Source organism: Larus michahellis, chromosome 2, assembly GCF_964199755.1.
Source record: "Larus michahellis chromosome 2, bLarMic1.1, whole genome shotgun sequence".
In the NCBI taxonomy this organism is placed as follows: Eukaryota; Metazoa; Chordata; class Aves; order Charadriiformes; family Laridae; genus Larus; species Larus michahellis.
This window is the reverse complement of record NC_133897.1, coordinates 1621594-1640440: the sequence shown is the minus strand read 5'-3', so window position 1 is coordinate 1640440 and position 18847 is coordinate 1621594. Positions and strand designations below refer to the sequence as shown.

Below are 18847 nucleotides of genomic sequence, written 5' to 3'. Positions count from 1 at the left end.
AGCCTTTTGGCATCTTCCACAGACAACCAAGGCTATGGATTCACCTCACAAGAGTTCGCAGCACACAAAAGCAAGGTTTATGGGAAGTGGGACATCTGACAGTAGATGTCACCACCATCAAGGAGAGAAGCTTTGAGACTGAGGACCGTCGAACTGAGGATTTGGGGCAGGACCAAGCTCCTCATTAATTATCGGAACCAAAGGACTGCTCAACCTTGATGCCGCGCACAAAACAAGCGTTGGGTAACACTGACCACTCCGAGCCCAAAGTCCTACAAGTCGGGGAAGGGAAGGAAGCGGTGGCCATGGGAATGTCTAAGCTCCTCCGCGCCCCATCCTCCGGCACAGCCGCTTTAGTTCCCCTTTTCAGACGATTATTCCCATTCTTTGCATACCAAAAGAGGAAAGGTGAAAGCCCCAGACCTGTAATCACGTAGTTTATGGCTAGCTGCTGAGAAGATCCTTTCACAAGGAAATAACCTTTGCGTTGACTCACTGTAGACATAAACTGCTTGACAGGTTTTTGTCTAGACTGTCAGATAAAGGATCTGGGGAGGTTTCTGGCAGGAGTAAATAAGGTCTGGTTTGTTTTCACATGTTCTCTGGGATTCATTTTCATGCGTCCAAGGAGCCAAAAGCCCTGCATTAAGAATGCGTGTTTGCAGCTTAGGCACCTTCAAACCTTTCTGTCCTTCTCAGGACACACACCGCACGTAGTACCAGGGGTACCGAGAGACCTCCCTTTTCCCTTCCCATAAAAATAAAGGATGCAAAGTGGCACCAGCTCCTTCGGGAGCCCTTAGAGAAAAGGGGGTTTGTGATGCAGCGGCGAAGGACTGCACAGAGTCTAGTTGGGGGTCAGTGACGAGTGGTGCTCCCCAGGGGTCAGTGCTGGGTCCAGCGCCGTTCAATACATTCATCGATGACCTGGATGGGGGGATAGAGTGCACCCTCAGCAAGTTTGCCGATGACACAAAGCTGGGAGAGGTGGCTGACACACCAGAAGGCTGTGCCACCATCCAGAGAGACCTGGACAGGCTGGAGAGCTGGGCAGAGAGGAACCTTATGAAATTCAACAAGGGCAAGTGTCGGGTGCTGCACCTGGGGAGGAATAACCCCATGCACCAGGACAGGTTGGGGGTGACCTGCTGGAGAGCAGCTCTGTGGAAAGAGACCTGTGAGTCCTGGGGGACAACAGGATGCCCATGAGCCAGCAATGGGCCCTTGTGGCCAAGAAGGCCAATGGCATCCTGGGGGACATCAAGAAGAGCGTGGCCAGCAGGTGTAGGGAGGTCATCGTCCCACTCTGCTCTGCCTTGGTGAGACCACACCGGGAGCACTGTGTCCAGTTCTGGGCTCCCCGGATCAAGAAGGACAGCGAACTGCTGGAGAGGGGACAGCAAAGGGCTACAAAGATGCTGAGGGGACTGGAACATCTCTCTTGTGAAGAAAGGCTGAGAGACCTGGGGCTCTTCAGTCTGGAAAAAAGACGGCTGAGGGGGGGACCTTATTAACACTTATAAATACTGAAAGGGGGGTGTCAGGAGGATGGGGCCAGGCTCTTCTCAGTGGTGCCCGGGGACAGGACAAGAGGTAACGGGCACAAACTTGACCATAGGAAGTTCCATCTCAATATGAGGAGGAACTTCTTCCCTTTGAGGGTGGCAGAGCCCTGGCACAGGCTGCCCAGAGAGGCGGGGGAGTCTCCGTCTCTGGAGACATCCCAAACCCGCCTGGACGCGTTCCTGTGCCACCTGCTGTGGGTGACCCTGCTCTGGCAGGGGGTTGGACTGGGTGATCTCCAGAGGTCCCTTCCAACCCCCACCATTCTGTGATTCTGTGACCCCTCTGCAGTCAGACACTGCCTTTGCCCTGCTGCTCATCCAGGCACATACCAGGCACAGAGGCCGGTGGACTGATGCTGCTGGTGGCCAGGGAGCCAACTGCAGAAGATCTCCAAGCTGCTTTTCCACACCAGAACCACTCAAGGAAACCCACAGAGACGCTCAATGTCCCATCTCCCTGCTTGGCTGCTACGTTGAGCTGCGCAGCTAAAGGGCGGTGGGTTAACACCTGTGTACCTTCAGGAGAACCCACGTAAGGATCAGTATTTTGGGCAGCTCCCTCAAGAACAAGTTCTCCAGATCACCGCTCAGGATGTCTGTCCCTTTAGTCCCACTGAGGACACAGGGAATTCACAACATCCCTCCAAAGCCCCAGCACACCTCAAACCAAGCACCACTCTGAGATAATCGTGTACAATTTACAGCACGGAGGAGACCAGAGGAGTCGTGTGGGGGCAACTTGGGTTTGTGTCCACATAGCTCAGGGATGACTTCAACTCAGGGATGATGTCCCAAGCTATTTTAAGACACCCTAAAACTACCTCCTCCCAAACCCGATCTCCCCCTGTGCCCAGAGATCTCTCAGACAGCGTTTTCCATGAAGGAAGCCAGCTGAAGACACAGGGACACTGGTTTCCCTGTAGAAACCGAGCACCAGTCCCAGGCAGGTCCTGCAAGGAACATCTCCCGAGGTGACATCCAGCTCCCGGAGGGCAGAGCTGCTCCCCTAAATCCAGCACTGTTCCAGCTTCAAGGACAACTCAAGCTTTATTTAAAGCCTTCCAAAAAGCAGCTTGCAGCCCGTCCAGACCCCCACAGCCAGGCATTCCCGTCAGAGTCGAGGCAGACAGCTCTACCTTGGATGGACGCAAGCATCCTTCAGACAGGTCGCACTTTTTCCAGTGGGGAAAAACAAAAAGCTTTTCCCCGCAGGGAGGCACCTCAGCTGTTTTTCTTTCACGTCAGAGGCCCAAGACTTCACGGCACCTTTGAAGAGGACTTGGCAAATCCAATTTTTACTAAGTTCGTCCTTGTCCTCCTAGTATTGTCGCGGTTTGAGGTAAAACAGAACCAACTCTCTGTTCGGTAATTTTACTTCTCAACTACGCATCTTCTAACCCTCCGAAATGAACAACATGTTGTGCCGAAAATTGTTCGTTCTCAGAGTGATAAGACCACCGCTTACACTTTGTGCCAAGGAACGGTACGCAGAGAGCTTCTTGCTTATACTTATTGGTATAACAACCCAGGTCAGCTGATTTCAATATTTGCTCCATTGGAAGGTCGGAAGCAGAAGAGTGTAGAGGGGTCCCACCTGCAGGGAGGAGCGGACAGGACTGGTGACCCAAAACTGACCAACAGGGGTATTCCATCCCATCTGCCCCATGCTCAGTATAAAAGCTGAGGGATCAAAGGGTCAGGCTCTCTTTCTTCAATGGCCGATGTCCGAAGAGGACCCTGTCTGTTCGTCTGCCTTTGATCACGATCCGTGCGTTCCTGACTCCAGCTCTGGAATCCAGTTCCCACCCATCACTGAGTCCAGTCTGGGACTTTCCCAGTGCCTGCCAGTGATGTCATCCTGGGAGCTTAATACGGTTTTGTATATATTGTATCTGTTTCATTATTTTCTTTTTTATTTTATTATTAATATTTCATTAAAGTAGTTTAGTTTCTTCTAAACTCGTAAATCTCTCTCTCTCTCTCCTCCTCCTCTCTGTGTACGAGAGGTTGGGGGGGGAGCACCTGTTGCCGGCCATTGGCCAATTCCGCCAAAACCACAAGTATGTACCAGCTCCTTCCGCAAGGCCAGGCTCTCCAGAACCCCCAGGCAGGCACACCCTGCCAAACCTGATATTTTAAGCTGCTGCTTTACAAGAAGATTAACGACCTTCTCAAAGAGGCACCGATTTTTAAGAGATATGGACTCTAGCCACCACGCTAGCCCAGCTGTCCTGGCATCTCCTGCAACACCAGAGCACACTGATCTTCAGCCTGGGTGTAGAAGGCTCATTCTTCCCCACCAAACAAAGCTTTTGGCTGACACACTGCACTCATCCCACTGAAGCTCTTGGCCTCACCAGCTCTACCATCTTCTTTAACAGCAATATCCACAGAAACGCACCTGTCGGACCCATGCCCACCAGCCCAGCACGTTGTCACGGCCAGGACAGGGAGAAAAAAAGGGATTAGACCTTCCCCTTTGGGCAACACCGAGCTGCCAGACCAGGTCAAGTCATCTCAGGTGACTTCCAATGTTGAAAGCTCAGCATTGCAACCAAGTCCTCAACCTCCTCCTCCTCCAATTTTGCCTCCAGTTTAGGGCTCCGTCCAGCCAGTACACCACACTTCCCCAGCTACACACCTCCCAACACACACGGGAGCTTAAAAAAAGGGGTCTGTGATGGCAGCAGGATTTCACAGAGGAACACAAGCCATGTTTGTTGAGCTGTGTTCAGCTTCTGACCTCTACCAGCAGCCGATGCCCGGAACAGATGATCTTTAAGGTCCTTTCCAACCTGAACCATTCTACGATTCCATGTCCTACGTGCTGGTGTCTCACACCCCCAGAAACCACCTTCCAGTGCTGGGTCTCATCCCTCGTAGCCACGTCTCCTTCCCACCGCTATACCCAGGTCCCCATGATGCCTCAGCAGAAGACAAGCCTTTGGCGTTCTCCAGGCTTCGCACGAACCCACCTTGCCCTAAAGCCCTTCCTGGCAGCCTGGAGCTATGCAGATACCTAATGAAGTTACTAATTAATCCCTCTAGTGCAGCGTTAACGAGGCCTCAGCTTTCGGTTCCTGCAAGAAGAGGATGTGGAGCCCCGAATGCTCCCACCCAAGAGCAAGATGAGTAATCGACAGCTGGAAATCACTTCTAAGGAGAGGTCGCGGGAAACATGCTTTGGAACGTAAAGCCCCAGATCTGCTTCAGCAGCGGGGCCCCTTCAATCCCCAACCGCAGCAGCGGAGAGAAACTCTCCAAAGAGGCTTCACACCTCAAATTAAACCAGGAAAGGTGGCCATTTCCTCTTTTTAATAAAGAAATTGCTTTATTTTACTGACCTAACAAGGTCACAAAAAAAAAGCGGGGCAGGCCTGAAGTTCACACCGTCCACATCCAGCAGCACAAAGTGCACTTTCGGTGTCGGGTTTTAGAGCTTAGAATATTTGCTTTGCTTGAGAAAAGTCTGCTTGGTGAACTCCTGCATCAACACTAGAAGGGTTTGGTATTACGCTTCTGGCTAGGTAAACACCAAAAAAATACTTGGGGAGACAAGGAGAAGCCTATTAAAAGGCTGGCGACCAAATCCACACTAGTCAGACGAGACTAAGTAAGGAATTTGAAGGACTTTATGGAAAACACCGCTTTTAAGTCTCTGTTCTGAACGGCGTCAGAGCCAGTAAAACAGGATGAAGCAGAGCGGAGTTTTATGCGAGTCAAACTAAATTTGCAGAGACATTTCAAGAAGCCTCTAATCGCTCTTCTGAAGAGCTGAGTTTACCAGATATTCCCTACATTCTTCCCCAGCTGGGCTCCCATGCGGTCCCTGCGTGGGTTTAGCCATCCATCGAGCACAGACACAGAAAGCTGAGCTAGTTGGAAGCAGAGAGAAGCCACGCTGCAAGACAAGGGCTCTTGGGGACACGATCACTCATTTCCAGAGGGCAGGTGACAAAGAAAGGGGGGAAATGCCCCAAATCACCCTCTTCCAGGGTTCACCCTGCTCCGACACAGCGGCACACAAGCTCCAGAGCCGGCCTTGGGCAGGGGCCGGAGCCTACACTTCCGCCACGGCTCAGTCTGGCTCCTGCCACCTCCTCTGTTAGGAGCCAACCGCTCGAGAATATTTACTTCAAACTTTGCCAAGGCTTTGCGAAACCAGGGATTTTGGTATCCTTTTTACCATTAGTATTCCCGCCCAGAGGAATTCAGTGGCGGAGAGGGGAAGCAGGAGCTCTCGTTACACAGCCCGCAGGCGGGTCAGCCGGGCTCTGACCTCTGCATTTTGCAGACTCCGGCTTCAGCAATTAGCTTGGCAGTTCCATCGCTTTCCATAAATCCTTTGACTGCTTTCCTGCCAAAGTTCATTTATTTCAGATTATTTTTTTTTTTAAATTTATTTACAGCGCTCTCCACCCTGCAAATACACAGGCGGACGCACCCACGACCACAGCTGCCTGCTACAGGTCAGATCCAGACCTCCCATTTTGCCCAGTTCAACCACCTATAATTGAGAGCTGCGTTAAGGAAATCACCCAAGCTCCCCTCACGCTACAGAGGGGAATTAATCCCCTTTATTTCAGCCCCTAGTTCTGCTTTTACCTGCCTTTAAGGCACCATAAAACAGAGACACCGGGCGATTTTACAGCAGCTCATCTTCCCTCGGAAACACCGATGGAGCTGACGTGGTGAATTTTCGGTTATCCTACCTTGCCTCTGGGGAAGGGGAAAACCTTAACATCTTAAAAGCAAGGCATCAACATAAAGATTAAGGCAGGAAGCAGCTGTAGTTTGAGATGAAGCATGGAAAGTAAGTTAAAAATCCATATGTCAGGCTCCCTGTGAAGTCCTTCACCAGTGTCTGGGCTGGTCCCATCAGCACCGAGTCTCCCAGTTCCCGGAGAGGAGGAAAGGGCAGCCCCACGCTGCGCGCTTCAGCCTGGGGAAATAAGCTGTTTATAAAGCAAAGCGCAGAGCGTCCGACTCCCAGCCTTTCGTCTCCCATCACAAACGGCTACACCTGCCCTGCAAACAGACCGACCAAGCGCCCTCGAGCTCCTTCTTCATCCAGAGCCTCCTGGTTGAAATCCCAGTTTCTGGCTCACCCCATTGAGCGTTTCCAAAGGGGATTTGCCAGGCGGCACAGACGGTGCCCACAGAACACCCTGCAATGCTTCTCTCCTAACGGCTGCCGGAGCCAAGCCAAGATCTACCTCCTCGGTCAGAAGCTGGTGCTTCTCCGCTGGAGGTATGGCTCTGGACACAGGTACAAGCAACAACCAGGTCACGTCCTCCGATTTGGAGATCATGAAGATTCTTTGGAAAGAAGAGAAATGGAGCAAAGTCACACAAAACGAATGATCTGAGGGATGAAACCCCTCTGCTACGAGGACAGGCTGAGAGAGTTGGGGGGGTTCAGCCTGGAGAAGAGAAGGCTCCGCGGAGACCTTGGAGCCCCTTCCAGTCCCTCAAGGGGCTCCAGGAAAGCTGGGGAGGGACTCTGGATGAGGGAGGGGAGCCATGGGACGAGGGGGAAGGGTTTTCCACTGACAGAGGGGAGACTGAGATGAGATGTGAGGCAGAAATTGTTGGCTGTGAGGGTGGTGAGCCCCTGGCCCAGGTTGCCCAGAGAAGCTGTGGCTGCCCCATCCCTGGAGGGGTTCAAGGCCAGGTTGGACGGGGCTTGGAGCAACCTGGGCTGGTGGGAGGTGTCCCTGCCCAGGGCAGGGGGTGGCACTGGGTGGGCTTTAAAGGTCCCTTCCCACCCAAAGCATTCTACAATTCTAACAGCAGGAGACTTACAGACTCAAACGGATGCAGAGTTAGGATTCAGGTGTATGAACCCGCTCACCTTTGCCAGGTGTATTGGCTGGGGAGAAGGTTGCTCCTGCTCTGCTCTGTGTCCATGGACCCTCAGCAATATCTTGGTCGCACAGAGCTCTCGGGATACTTATTGCTACATGAGAACATCTTATTCCTACCCTAACTGGCTAGAAAACACCCGCATGGGTCAGGCTGGGCGACTACCGCAGGTTTCTAAGAGCCCAAGCCAGAGAAGATTAACAGGAGCTACCGTCAGAGAAGCCGTCAACAGCACAAAACACAAGACCTCAGGCAGACGTGAACGCAGTTGGGCACCGTGGACCGTAGCTCCCATTCCAAAACCTAAAACGGGCAAAGGAAAACTTCCCAGGTGTCAGCCAGCTGTGGCTTTGCTTCCAGGAAACTCCAGCTGAAACCCAGTCCCGGAGAGTGCCCCCCCCAGGTAGCAGCACCTTCCCACAAAGCAGAATTTGCCGCTGCATTTTTTCGGCCCTTTCTGCAGGCTTGAGCATAAACGGGACTCAAAGACCTCTGCTGAACGCCAGGCTTGACATTTCCAAAGTTTCACAGCAACGCTGATCCGCCTGCATCGCCTACGAGTATATTCCAGTTACCTACCGGGATTTAGTGGCGTGCAACTGTTTTTCCCTACGGTAGCCAAGTAAAGCACCCAGCTAGCCCCGGAAGAGTGCAACTTCATACCTCGTTTTCCCTGTTTGGCCAGTACCAGGTGAGCGCTTTTCTGTGGCCACCAACAGCATCACGAGACCTGTGGCCACCTCTCCTTACACCCCCACAGTGCAGCTCCAGAGCCAGCTTAAACTCTGTGGTTCTGCAAAGCACTTTCTCCTTTGATTTGCCCCCCCCTTTTTTTTTTTTTTGCTGCAACTAAATCCTAGCGTGAAAGGATCAAAAAGCACCGGAGACCGATACGGCTTCGTGAAAAGTAAAATAAATGGAGATTAAGCCTGTGCGATACTGAAAACACTGCCCTGGGAGCGGGATGCTGCAGGCTGGGGAAAGGATTAGGGCTCTGCAGAAGAGCCACCACCGAGGAGACAAGTTACTAACTCTTTTTTAAGTCACTGCTTTAAGACTTGTGGTCCTGGTGGCCCCACAGCAAACCTGGGGGCTTCCTGGTCATATCCCTGGAAAACCAGGCTCTGCAGCCTGCCATGGGTCTGTGGAGATGAGCCTCAGACCGAAACACATCCCACAGGGCAGAGCTTCATGTCTGCCGCTCAGCCAGCCTGCCGAGTCCCCGTGCATCAAGTCCACGTGTCGGAAATGTGGCAACTGCTCAAGTTCAGGGGGGTCTCTGGGCTAAAGAGGCACCATCTCGCCCCACAGTGCTACTCCTGCAGGGCTTCAGGCTTCCACCAGCACAGAAACAGGCTGTGCCTCTGAAATAGAAACCTTTATCTCCTTTCTGGATGTTACACACGCGAAAGGGAGACTTTAGAGGCTTCAGCGCTGCTCCACAAGACACAAGGAACTGGGGCTGCAGGGTCCAGGATACCTCACGCCTTTACGCGGGGCTGGACCCAGACTCGTGTTGGGTCAGGGCTTCCATCACAGAAAGTTTTACAGAGTGCGAGTTACATTTTTGAAAGCCGGCATCGTTACTTCAGCCAGCGTCTTGTGCCAGCAACGGAGTTTTAAGAAGCTTGAGCTTTGTCTGCCATTCTCTGACCAAACAGCAAAGCAACCATTTACCCAATTACACGGTAGAGTTATTTTGTACCGAGCAAAACCCACAACAGGAAAACTATTTCAACAACCCAGGCATGCGAGCCCAGGGAAAATGTGTGGTACGTTAAGCTCTGCTGCAGGGTCTGTCTTTTCCCACGCCGGCCTCAGCAGCGGTGGGGTGCACGGTGGAGGTTACCAGAGGGTGAAGGTCCAAGTGGAACCATTAGCTTCCGTGATTGTGAAGCTTTAACCCCGAACAGAATCACAGACTGGTTTGGGTTGGAAGGGACCTTAAAGACCATCTCATTCCACCCCCTTGCCTTGGGCAGGGACACCTCCCACCACACCACGTTGCTCCAAGCCCCGTCCAACCTGCCCTTGAACCCCTCCAGGGATGGGGCAGCCACAGCTCCTCTGGGCAACCTGGGCCAGGGGCTCACCCCCCTCACAGCCAACAATTTCTTCCCAATATCTCATCTCAGTCTCCCCTCTGTCAGTGGAAAACCCTTCCCCCTTGTCCCATGGCTCCCCTCCCTGATCCAGAGTCCCTCCCCAGCTTTCCTGGAGCCCCTTGAGGGACTGGAAGGTCTCCCCGGAGCCTTCTCTTCTCCAGGCTGAACCCCCCCAGCTCTCTCAGCCTGTCCCCACAGCAGAGGGGCTCCAGCCCTCCCAGCATCTCCGGGGCCTCCTCTGGCCCTGCTCCAACAGCTCCAGGTCCTTCTTATGTTGGGGGCTCCAGAGCTGGACACAGTACTCCAGGTGGGGTCTCAGCAGAGTAGGGGGGCAGAATAAGTCACCTCTATCACCCCCAGGCCACGGTCATCGCTTGCCCTGGATAAGCTCCCCCAAAAGACGATCCCGCAGCAACGCCCCTCACCACCAGCCCCACTCCCTCATGTTGCTCCATCCTTAAAACCCATAGGAGCCACAACCGGGACATGCACAGAGGTGGAAAGCAGCAGGAATAGAGACATCTAGGTAGCAAGAAGCAGCAGCAGCCAGGATGCTCTCCCTCTGCTTCCTGTGATCACCCAGAAGACGACAACGCATTCCAGCTGCATGTGAGTATCAACCAGATCTTTCAGAAGAGCTATCTCCCCAGCTTCAAGGGGATGCCTCACTACCACCCTGGAGCTCTATTTGGGCAAGTATTTCTGCACATCCTTGCAGGTGAAAGCAAACACGAACCAAACACCCCACCCCCCAGCAGCTGCTGGGAGCCAGAGCAGCCAACACAGGGCATCCGAAAACACAGGTTGTGGCCAGCTGGAAGGTCTTTCCTATAGCTGGAAGTCAGGATACTGCTGTGACCCTGAAGCAGAGCTTTGTCCTCCTGTCTCGGGGAACTCGCCTCCAGTCACAGCTGCTATTCATGTCCTGGTGCCAGCCAGCACCAGGGAGGACACGAGGATGGATGGGAAAAGGGAGGAGGAGCTGGGAGCTCCTGACCAGCAGAAAGTCCGTCTTTGTGGTGAGGACGCCATCCCAGGAACCTGCACTGGTCATCTGGAAAAGGGACATCAGTGAGGTGGCAACATTTACTGAAAACATCACTTAAGCAAGGGTAGAAATGAGGAAAGAACAGAACATTTCAGGTTTGTCTGCGGCCAAGCAGCTGGGCAGAGGCAGAGCCTGGAGCAAGGCAGACAGCACGCTCCCCACCTCACTGACCGGGCAGAGTCTCACCTGCTTCCACCCAGCAAAACACCACATTTCTTGGAATTACCACCCCGACACCACGCTCTGATCCTCCCATCTCCCAGGGACGGGGGAAGACTGGGAAAGCCAGGAAGGTGCTCAGGATGGGGCTGACCACAAGCCCAAGAGGAGCTGCGTAACTTAGACCAAGCCTCCTTCAGCCTGGACAAGCAGCAATGCCAAGGAGATGCCACCTGCAGATCCCTGCAAGTCGGTGACATGTTTATAATGCTGATGGAAAGGCACTGGGTCATCTCCCAGTTCAAGATGGGGGAAGTGACACAATCCTGAGCAGGCTGAGCCCAAGGGTGAAGGAGCCATGCTGCTGCCCAACAGCACACCATGGAGAACACCATGGGACAGGGTGGGAGCCTGGTCTGCAGAGCAGTTTATGAACCTCAAAGGTCAGCTAGAGACATGGCACCAGCTCAGTACGTCCACAATTCCAGGAGGGAAGCAAAGTGGGAATGTATCCCTGTGTCTGCTGACCTCCCTCGCTGGTTTTAGGGTCTGCCTTGAGACAAGGGAGGCTGGCCACAGCCCTGAGAGCAGACCCTCTTATCTAAGTGGCCGCCTGCCAGAGGAAAGGGCTGTCCTGCTCCCACCACGGCACACGTCGGGCAGTGCAGGAAGCCGGGCGGGCAGGAGACGAGCCCTGGAACCAGTGCCAAGGACGGGGCAGGAGCTGGGATGGAGGGAAGCAGGGCTGCCCCTCCCAGCAGGCTCACCACCCTCCGCCACAAAAATGCCAGGCGTCTTGTGTTTAACCGAGTCAAGCGGCGGGTCTCAAGTGGCCTCTCAAGCTTCCAGTGTCCCTATTTTGGGGATGTACATTGTGTTTGAGACATGCCTGAGTTCCCACCCAGCCCCCTGAGACCCACAGCAGCAGCACGCCACTGCGGCCACACAACTATTGAACACGCAGGATGATCCCACCTACCACGAGAGGCACAAGGTCAGCGGGATACAAGCAGTGAGGGAGAAGGATAGCCCTGCTGTGAAGCCCTCCCTGATCCTCAGGGTAAGTTCTCCTAAGCGAGCACCACGTGAGGTGTGCTCCATGCCCACCTACACCACAGCTCCATGCCCACCTACACCACAGCTCCATGCCCACCTACAGCCACTCTTGTCCCTCCAGCCAGGGGGTATATACCTAAGGCCAGGAGAGGGGCTGCTGGAGATGTCCCATACCACAGTTCCCACCACAGCTGAGACCCCCAAGCTGGAAAAGGTGACCCACCACGCGAGGAGAGGACTCCACCAGCATCCCAGAGCACTGGGAGAGGTGGGAGCAAAGCTCCATACGCTGCAGGATAACACCAACACATTTTTCCAGAGTCTTCCAGTCCTTCATGACACCACAGGTCCTCACTCTGCCCCAGACAGGGCAGAGGGTCTCCAAGTAGGACATGGGCAAGACTAAAACGCACCCTACAAGTAGCCAGACTCATCACACTGAACTTCAGCTGGGTGAGCCCCAACTTTCACAGGCCTTTAGAAGCACACTGATGTTTAATTCTTGAAGTAAATGCTTTATAAAAAGCTGCAAGTTGGACAAGTACAGTTGTGTGGCACCACAAGGTCCACCAGAACCATCCAAACCTCCATGCCAAGTAGCAGAATTTCAGCAGCAGCAAGAGGAAGATGCCACCACCCAGAGCAGGGCACAAGACCTGTCCTGTTTGAAGCCAACATACCAGAGCCCCATCTCTCCTGCCCCTTTCCCTCCCAGACAGCTTTTACCCCACATTTCCCCCCTTCAAGCCTAAACCCAAGACAATCCCACCTCCATTCAGCCTTGGCTCATTTTCCAGAGAATTTTTTGGCTTCCTCCGGAGGCAGGAGGAAACCCTGAGAAGAGGAAAAAAAGAACAATTCCCTGCTCATAACTGGGCCAAGGCCAAAAGCAGCCAAGAACAGCAAGGACAGGACCGTTCCGCTGAGCCCCGCGGCCAGCCAAGCGCCGGCACTTCAAAGGAGAGCAGCTGGTAAAACCCAGTCTAGCGGGTCGGCCGGCTTCCCCACGAAGACTTAGATCATGCGAGGGCTCTCAAAAATGAAAAAGCCCATTTCCCAACCCAGAGGCCACCCCTTCGGAGGGAACAGGGACACCCAATTTACTCCTGCTTGAGCTGCTGAGCACAGGCAAGAGATTTTAAGTGCGATTAGGGAAAACGCCGAGTTGCACTTGGGAATTTTCCCAAGCTTCGTCTGAAACAGCACCAGGGTTTGTAACTGGGACTGTTAAAGTTTAACGGGATAAGCAATGGAAACCCAGAGGGTGTCACAGAGCCATATTGCGGATCTTCAGTTGTTCCCACCTGCACAAGTCCCATTGAGGCTTGCACAAAGCAGTGCAGCAGAGAGATCAACTATTAGCCACTTCAGATGAGTCTGTTATCTGGAAACATCAGCTACGGTACACAATGAGTGATGTTCTGGCCACAGAGGAGGACTGGAGACCGCTCTCCGGGCAGGAGAGCCAGGGATAGCCTCATAAGTGCTGTTCGGTTCCGCAGCAGCTGAAGAGCCCAGGCCTTTGGATTAAAGCACAGAGTAGGAAGGGCAGCGCCTCAACCAGGCATTCGCATTCCATCTGTTCCCCGCTTCGGGAGCCTGGTGCGTCTCAAGGCTTGGTAAGAGGAGTCTCAAGAGGATCTCTCACAGCTGGACCCCGGCTGTACTTTAAACCACATTATTTTAATCAGCACAAACACTTCAAGCTAGATCTGTCGGTGAGGGGAGCTCAGAAGCCAGGCTCCTGTCGGCAGATACTTGGGCAGCTTCTGCCGTGTTGCCACCACAAGTCACATCTCCTCGTGAGCAGCACCGTGAGCCTGGGGACAAGGGACACACCAGGAGCAAAGGAGAAGGCGGCAGCGCTCCTGGGACCACGGACTCTGCGGTTACTCTGGAAAAAGGTTTTCAGATTACAGCTCAGATTCCTGCACGGGTACAGGGAGCAGAGAAAGGAGCTCACAGCACGGCTTTGGAGCAAGGCGTGAAGTGACCAAGCAGCCACCAGTGACAGTAGCAGCTTTATCACAAGGAGTCACAGCCCACCCGACAGATTTACTCATCCCAGAAGGGCTGGGGATCGGGTTTTGGAACAGAAAAGAGCAATGGGTGACAGAGCCTACAGGAATGCTCTCCCCACAGCTTGCTTTAGCTGGAAGTACAGACCCAGGCTCCGTACGCAAAGCGTTGTAGGGTCTGAGTCGATACGGATGCTTCCATCAGCCTAAAAACCTCCCAGCAAGCTAAAAATACAGATACTGCATTCACTCAAGTGGCCTAAATAAGTGAAGTCATGGAAGAACCATTCCTGCAGTAATAGACTCTCAGACAGGAACGCGGGTGAGGGGTTTGTCAAAGCCCAGTGGTTATTCCGGCATGAACAAGCTGGATATTCAGGATAGCAAAGGAAGCTCAAGAGGCTTCTGAAAGGAGAAACTCCCCCAGAGCTGTTACTTCAAGCTCAGCCCCTCAATATTTTTTATATTAAGGCTGGGCGCTCGCCCTGCAGCCAGCTTCAAGAAGAACCATCTCTATTTCAGCTCTTTAATAACCACTTTGCTTCCCCCCCCAGAAGCTTCTTGGCTTTCCATTCCCTCCCACAAACACCAGTGCGGAACAGGACCCTGCCGCCCAAGTCCTCTGGCGTGGAGCGAAGCACACTTCGGAGTTACAAGCTCAGTTTTGGCAGACGTTTCCCAATGATCTGCACGAGAAGGAATTGCTGGACTGGCCAATATCCTCAATATTAACCGGCATTTAAAACCACAAAGAATTCAGTGCTACAGATCGAGATGAGCTTTACGAGGAAGATCCGGCAACTGCCAAAGTGGCTGCGAGAGGCCTGGGAAGAGGCAAAATGAACCAACGCTAGAGATCTAGGGCATACCTGAGCTAGAGAAGTCAGGAATTTTATGCTAACAGTAGTGAAACGGGCGATGTGAAGATAGGCTGAGAGAGCTGGGGGGGTTCAGCCTGGAGAAGAGAAGGCTCCGGGGAGACCTTCCAGCCCCTTCCAGTCCCTCAAGGGGCTCCAGGAAAGCTGGGGAGGGACTCTGGAGCAGGGAGGGGAGCCATGGGACGAGGGGGAAGGGTTTTCCACTAAAAGAGGGGAGATTGAGATGAGATGTGAGGCAGAAATTGTTGGCTGTGAGGGGGGTGAGCCCCTGGCCCAGGTTGCCCAGAGAAGCTGTGGCTGCCCCATCCCTGGAGGGGTTCAAGGGCAGGTTGGACAGGGCTTGGAGCAACCTGGGCTGGTGGGAGGTGTCCCTGCCCAGGGCAGGGAGTTGAAACGAGATGGTCTTTAAAGGTTCTTTCCCACCCAAAGTATCTGGTGCTACCCCCAGAGAATTACTTTGGGAAAACCACGCAGGCACTCTGCACTGGATCACCCGCAGCAGTCCGACAGCCACCCTTCAGATTTCCCGTGTTGTAAGAGCCTCCGCGACAGAGACCGGCAGGAAAATCCTCTCTACAGAGAAAGAATAACCAAGAAATCTGCCTCTGTCCTCCCTCCACCTCTTCTCTTTCCAGGAAGGGGCGTGCCAGGAACATCCATCCTCACCGGAGGCTCACAGCTCCAGGCAGATTCCCACAGCCCAGCTGACTGCCCCGGCAAGCACCAAGGAAGCCACATGTCCTCATGGCGCAGCCAGAGCCAACATGCTCCGAATCGATCCACCCTTCCTCATAAAATTAGCGAGAAACGGGTGTTTTATCCCAAACCTGCTCTCGTGACCACAGCCAAAAGCGGGCTGGATGTGCTCCGTCCCACCACTGCCATATTCCGGTTGGGACAGCCTGGCTGGCGTGAGCCACCGGAAGCGAGAGCCAGGGAACACAAGCTCCTGGCTGGATTTCCAGGGCTCCAGTTTACCAAGTACGTGCTTTGTCTAAAGCTGGAGTCAGCCCCAAAGCAGGGCTGGGATTTTCTCCCTAGTCCTGACCAAACCTGCCCTAATACCCCTTCGGAGCAGCACTAAAGAAACTCAATTGCCCTGTTTCAGCCCAAAATGCTGGTGGCTGAACACCTGTCTTTTGCAATAATCTACAGCATGTGAAAAAAAAAAAATGGGAAGAAGAGGTTTTCCCCTGCAGCTGGGAACCTTTGCAGCACAGCAGATGAATACACCACTCTCCACCACCAAATTAACCCTGTTTGGTTAATTAAAGCTCAAACAAGTCAGAGGTGCCCACTCCAAGGGTTAATTAATCACCACTACAATGGAAAACTCGCATCCAGGAAGCTCCGTAAGCCCGTGCGTTGGCCCAGGAGATGCCACCTCTGTGCAACACCGAGTTCCCCAGCTGCAGCCACACTCCTGCGGGCCTCAGGGAGCTCCTCATCCGTCGGGATCACCTACAAGACAGCAGGGAAGTAGAGGGGGGGGACCAGAGCGGCCAGGTCTGGGGTCACCAGTACACAAGAGACCGGAACATGTGGGAACAGGTCTAGGGAAAGGCTGCAAGGAGGGTTTAGGGATCAGAGCATCTATCACATGAGGAGAGGCGGGATCATCCAGCCTGGAGGAGGTTGGGGGGATCACATCAGCATGTACGAGGACCTGGTGGGGGAATAAAGAAGAATCCACCCAGTCCCTCCATGTCCTGTCACCGCCCAGTGACATTAGGGAACGGGCATGAACTGGAACGCAACAAATCCCATTCAAGCATAAGAAAAAAACCTCAACAACTTTATTTCGCATGAGGGTGAACATGGAACAAGCTGCCCGCATGGACTGCGGAGTCTTCATCCTTGGAGACACTCAAAACCCAGCACGACACGGTCTGCTCCCCACAGAAGGCTGGATTAGGCCATCTCCAGAGGTCCCTGCCACCTCAGCCATCCCAAGGATCCGCAACTCCAGAAGCCGGCTGCTTCTTCTCCCACTAAAAGCCCCTGGATGGCAGCACAAAGGTCATAGATAATGCCAGCCGGTACGACAGCGCTCTCTCTCCAGCCACAGAAATAAACCGCATTTTGGGAAAGCGCCATTTCCTAAGGCAAAAACACCCAGATTTCTCCCACGTAGCAGAAAAACAGTTTTCAGCAGAGTAAAGAGTTGATTCCACTTCTACAACGTATCACATCTTGTCTACATATTTGAGTTGAGCACCACTTCCAGCCCTGCAGTCCCTGCCTACCGCAAAGAACAGGCATTTACTTACATCTAAAGTTACCCTACAATTATCTGCGGCCCCAGGAGGGAGCATCTGGAGTTGCTTCTTCCAGAAAGCAGGAACACGACATATCCAGATGAATAATTCCCCTTCCCACCTGTGCTGCAGATCCTGCCATGCCACACACAGGTCACCAGACATCGCAAGGGGATGTCGGTGGTTTTATTTTCCAGCTTTGGGAAGCCTGTACGGTAACTCCAGAAAAAAAAGCCACTCCATATTTCTAATTCTGTGATTATTCCGATCACTTCAAACCAGAGCTTCAGCAGGAGACTCTGCTGCCACCTTCTGAAATCGCCGTTACTGCAGGTGCCCCCAAAGCAAATAAAAATAACTTGTTCGCTCTCCCAAGTTATGTCACCAAACCGAGGGAAGGGTTTATTTTACAAAGAGTCAATTCCCCCCCTCACTCAGGGAGCATTGCTTGCAGCAAGCCTCAGGCTTCAGCTCGAGCTTCGCCTCCCCCACACGACATAAAAATGGGTTTAAACAAGAGAAACTAGAGCAGCCTGGTTGCCGTCAACGCAGACACAGCTTGCAGACCTCTGAGGCGCTTACAGCGCAGCAGCCCTGACTATAGTTGACTCAATATATATATATATATACAAAAACATAAAACAGATATGCATATAGAGCACTCCCAGTTCAGTACCACAACCAGTAGATAAGACAATCTAGCACTGTTTCACAGGATATATAAAGCCTTTTCATTAACCAACCATCTCATCTGCAGCCTGGATGGAGAACCAGAAGGGTAAATCAGCCCCCAAGCCTTGACGGGTGCCAGGAGACGAGAAGAGGAGGGTGATCTAAGCATGGGAGGGTGGCAGGAAGGCAGCGAGGCCATAGCAGCACTCCCCCAAGCCCTACACTCAGACAAAAAAAGAAGGGATTTTTAGTGGAGAGAATCACAGACTGGTTTGGGTGGGAAGGGACCTTAAAGATCATCTCATTCCACCCCCTGCCCTGGGCAGGGACACCTCCCACCACACCACGTTGCTCCAAGCCCCGTCCAATCTGCCCTTGAACCCCTCCAGGGATGGGGCAGCCACAGCTTCTCTGGGCAACCTGGGCCAGGGGCTCACCCCCCTCACAGCAAACAATTTCTGCCTCACATCTCATCTCAGTCTCCCCTCTGTCAGTGGAAAACCCTTCCCCCTCGTCCCATGGCTCCCCTCCCTCATCCAGAGTCCCTCCCCAGCTTTCCTGGAGCCCCTTGAAGGACTGGAAGGGGCTGGAAGGTCTCCCCGGAACCTTCTCTTCTCCAGGCTGAACCCCCCCAGCTCTCTCAGCCTGTCCCCACAGCAGAGGGGCTCCATCCCCCTGCGAAGCAAGGCCCCAGCCCTCAGAGCCACCACACCACCAGGAAGATGCTCAGTTCAGCCAGGACCGAGCCTGAAGCCACTCCAGTAAGGGGATGAGGCCTGGAGAAGCCAAGGGAGGCTCCAGACAACACCGGGAGGGCTCCAGGACCACAGGCCGCGGACCACAGAGGGCCCAGCCAGCCACAACCCCTGGGACGGGACAGCCCCAGGCCCAAGGCTGACGGAGGACCCTTCTCCAGAGAGCACAGTCGTGCCTCACGGCGGCGAGGAGCCCCGGGGACGCTCCGCTCTCACCTTCTTGCCTTTCTTGCCCTCCTCCTCCATGTCTCCGGCGGCGGCGGCCCGGGCCCCCCCCGGGGCATCCCCGCAGCGGCCGTGCTCTCCCGGCCTGTGTGCGCGGCGGAGCCCGGCCTCACTGCCCGGGAGCGGCCATAGAACCCACCCAGGGCTCGGCCCCCGCTCCCAGCCCGCCCGGACCCGCCTCAGCCCCACCGACAACTTTTCAATCCTGCCGCCATCTTGGGCGGCGGCTTCCCGGCGTGCCCC

General features: G+C 53.9%; 1 protein-coding gene across 1 annotated transcript in view; it reads right to left on the bottom strand.

Annotated features, from left to right (window-relative positions):
- CCM2 (CCM2 scaffold protein) overlaps positions 1–18840 on the bottom strand; it is a 42206-nt gene extending 23366 nt beyond the window's left edge. Inside the window, exon 1 of the mRNA XM_074573853.1 lies at positions 18596–18840. Within this exon, the coding sequence (XP_074429954.1) occupies positions 18596–18625 (30 nt within the window). The 5' untranslated portion in view covers positions 18626–18840. The remainder of the gene's footprint in view (positions 1–18595) is intronic.
- Between the last annotated feature and the right edge of the window lie 7 nt (positions 18841–18847).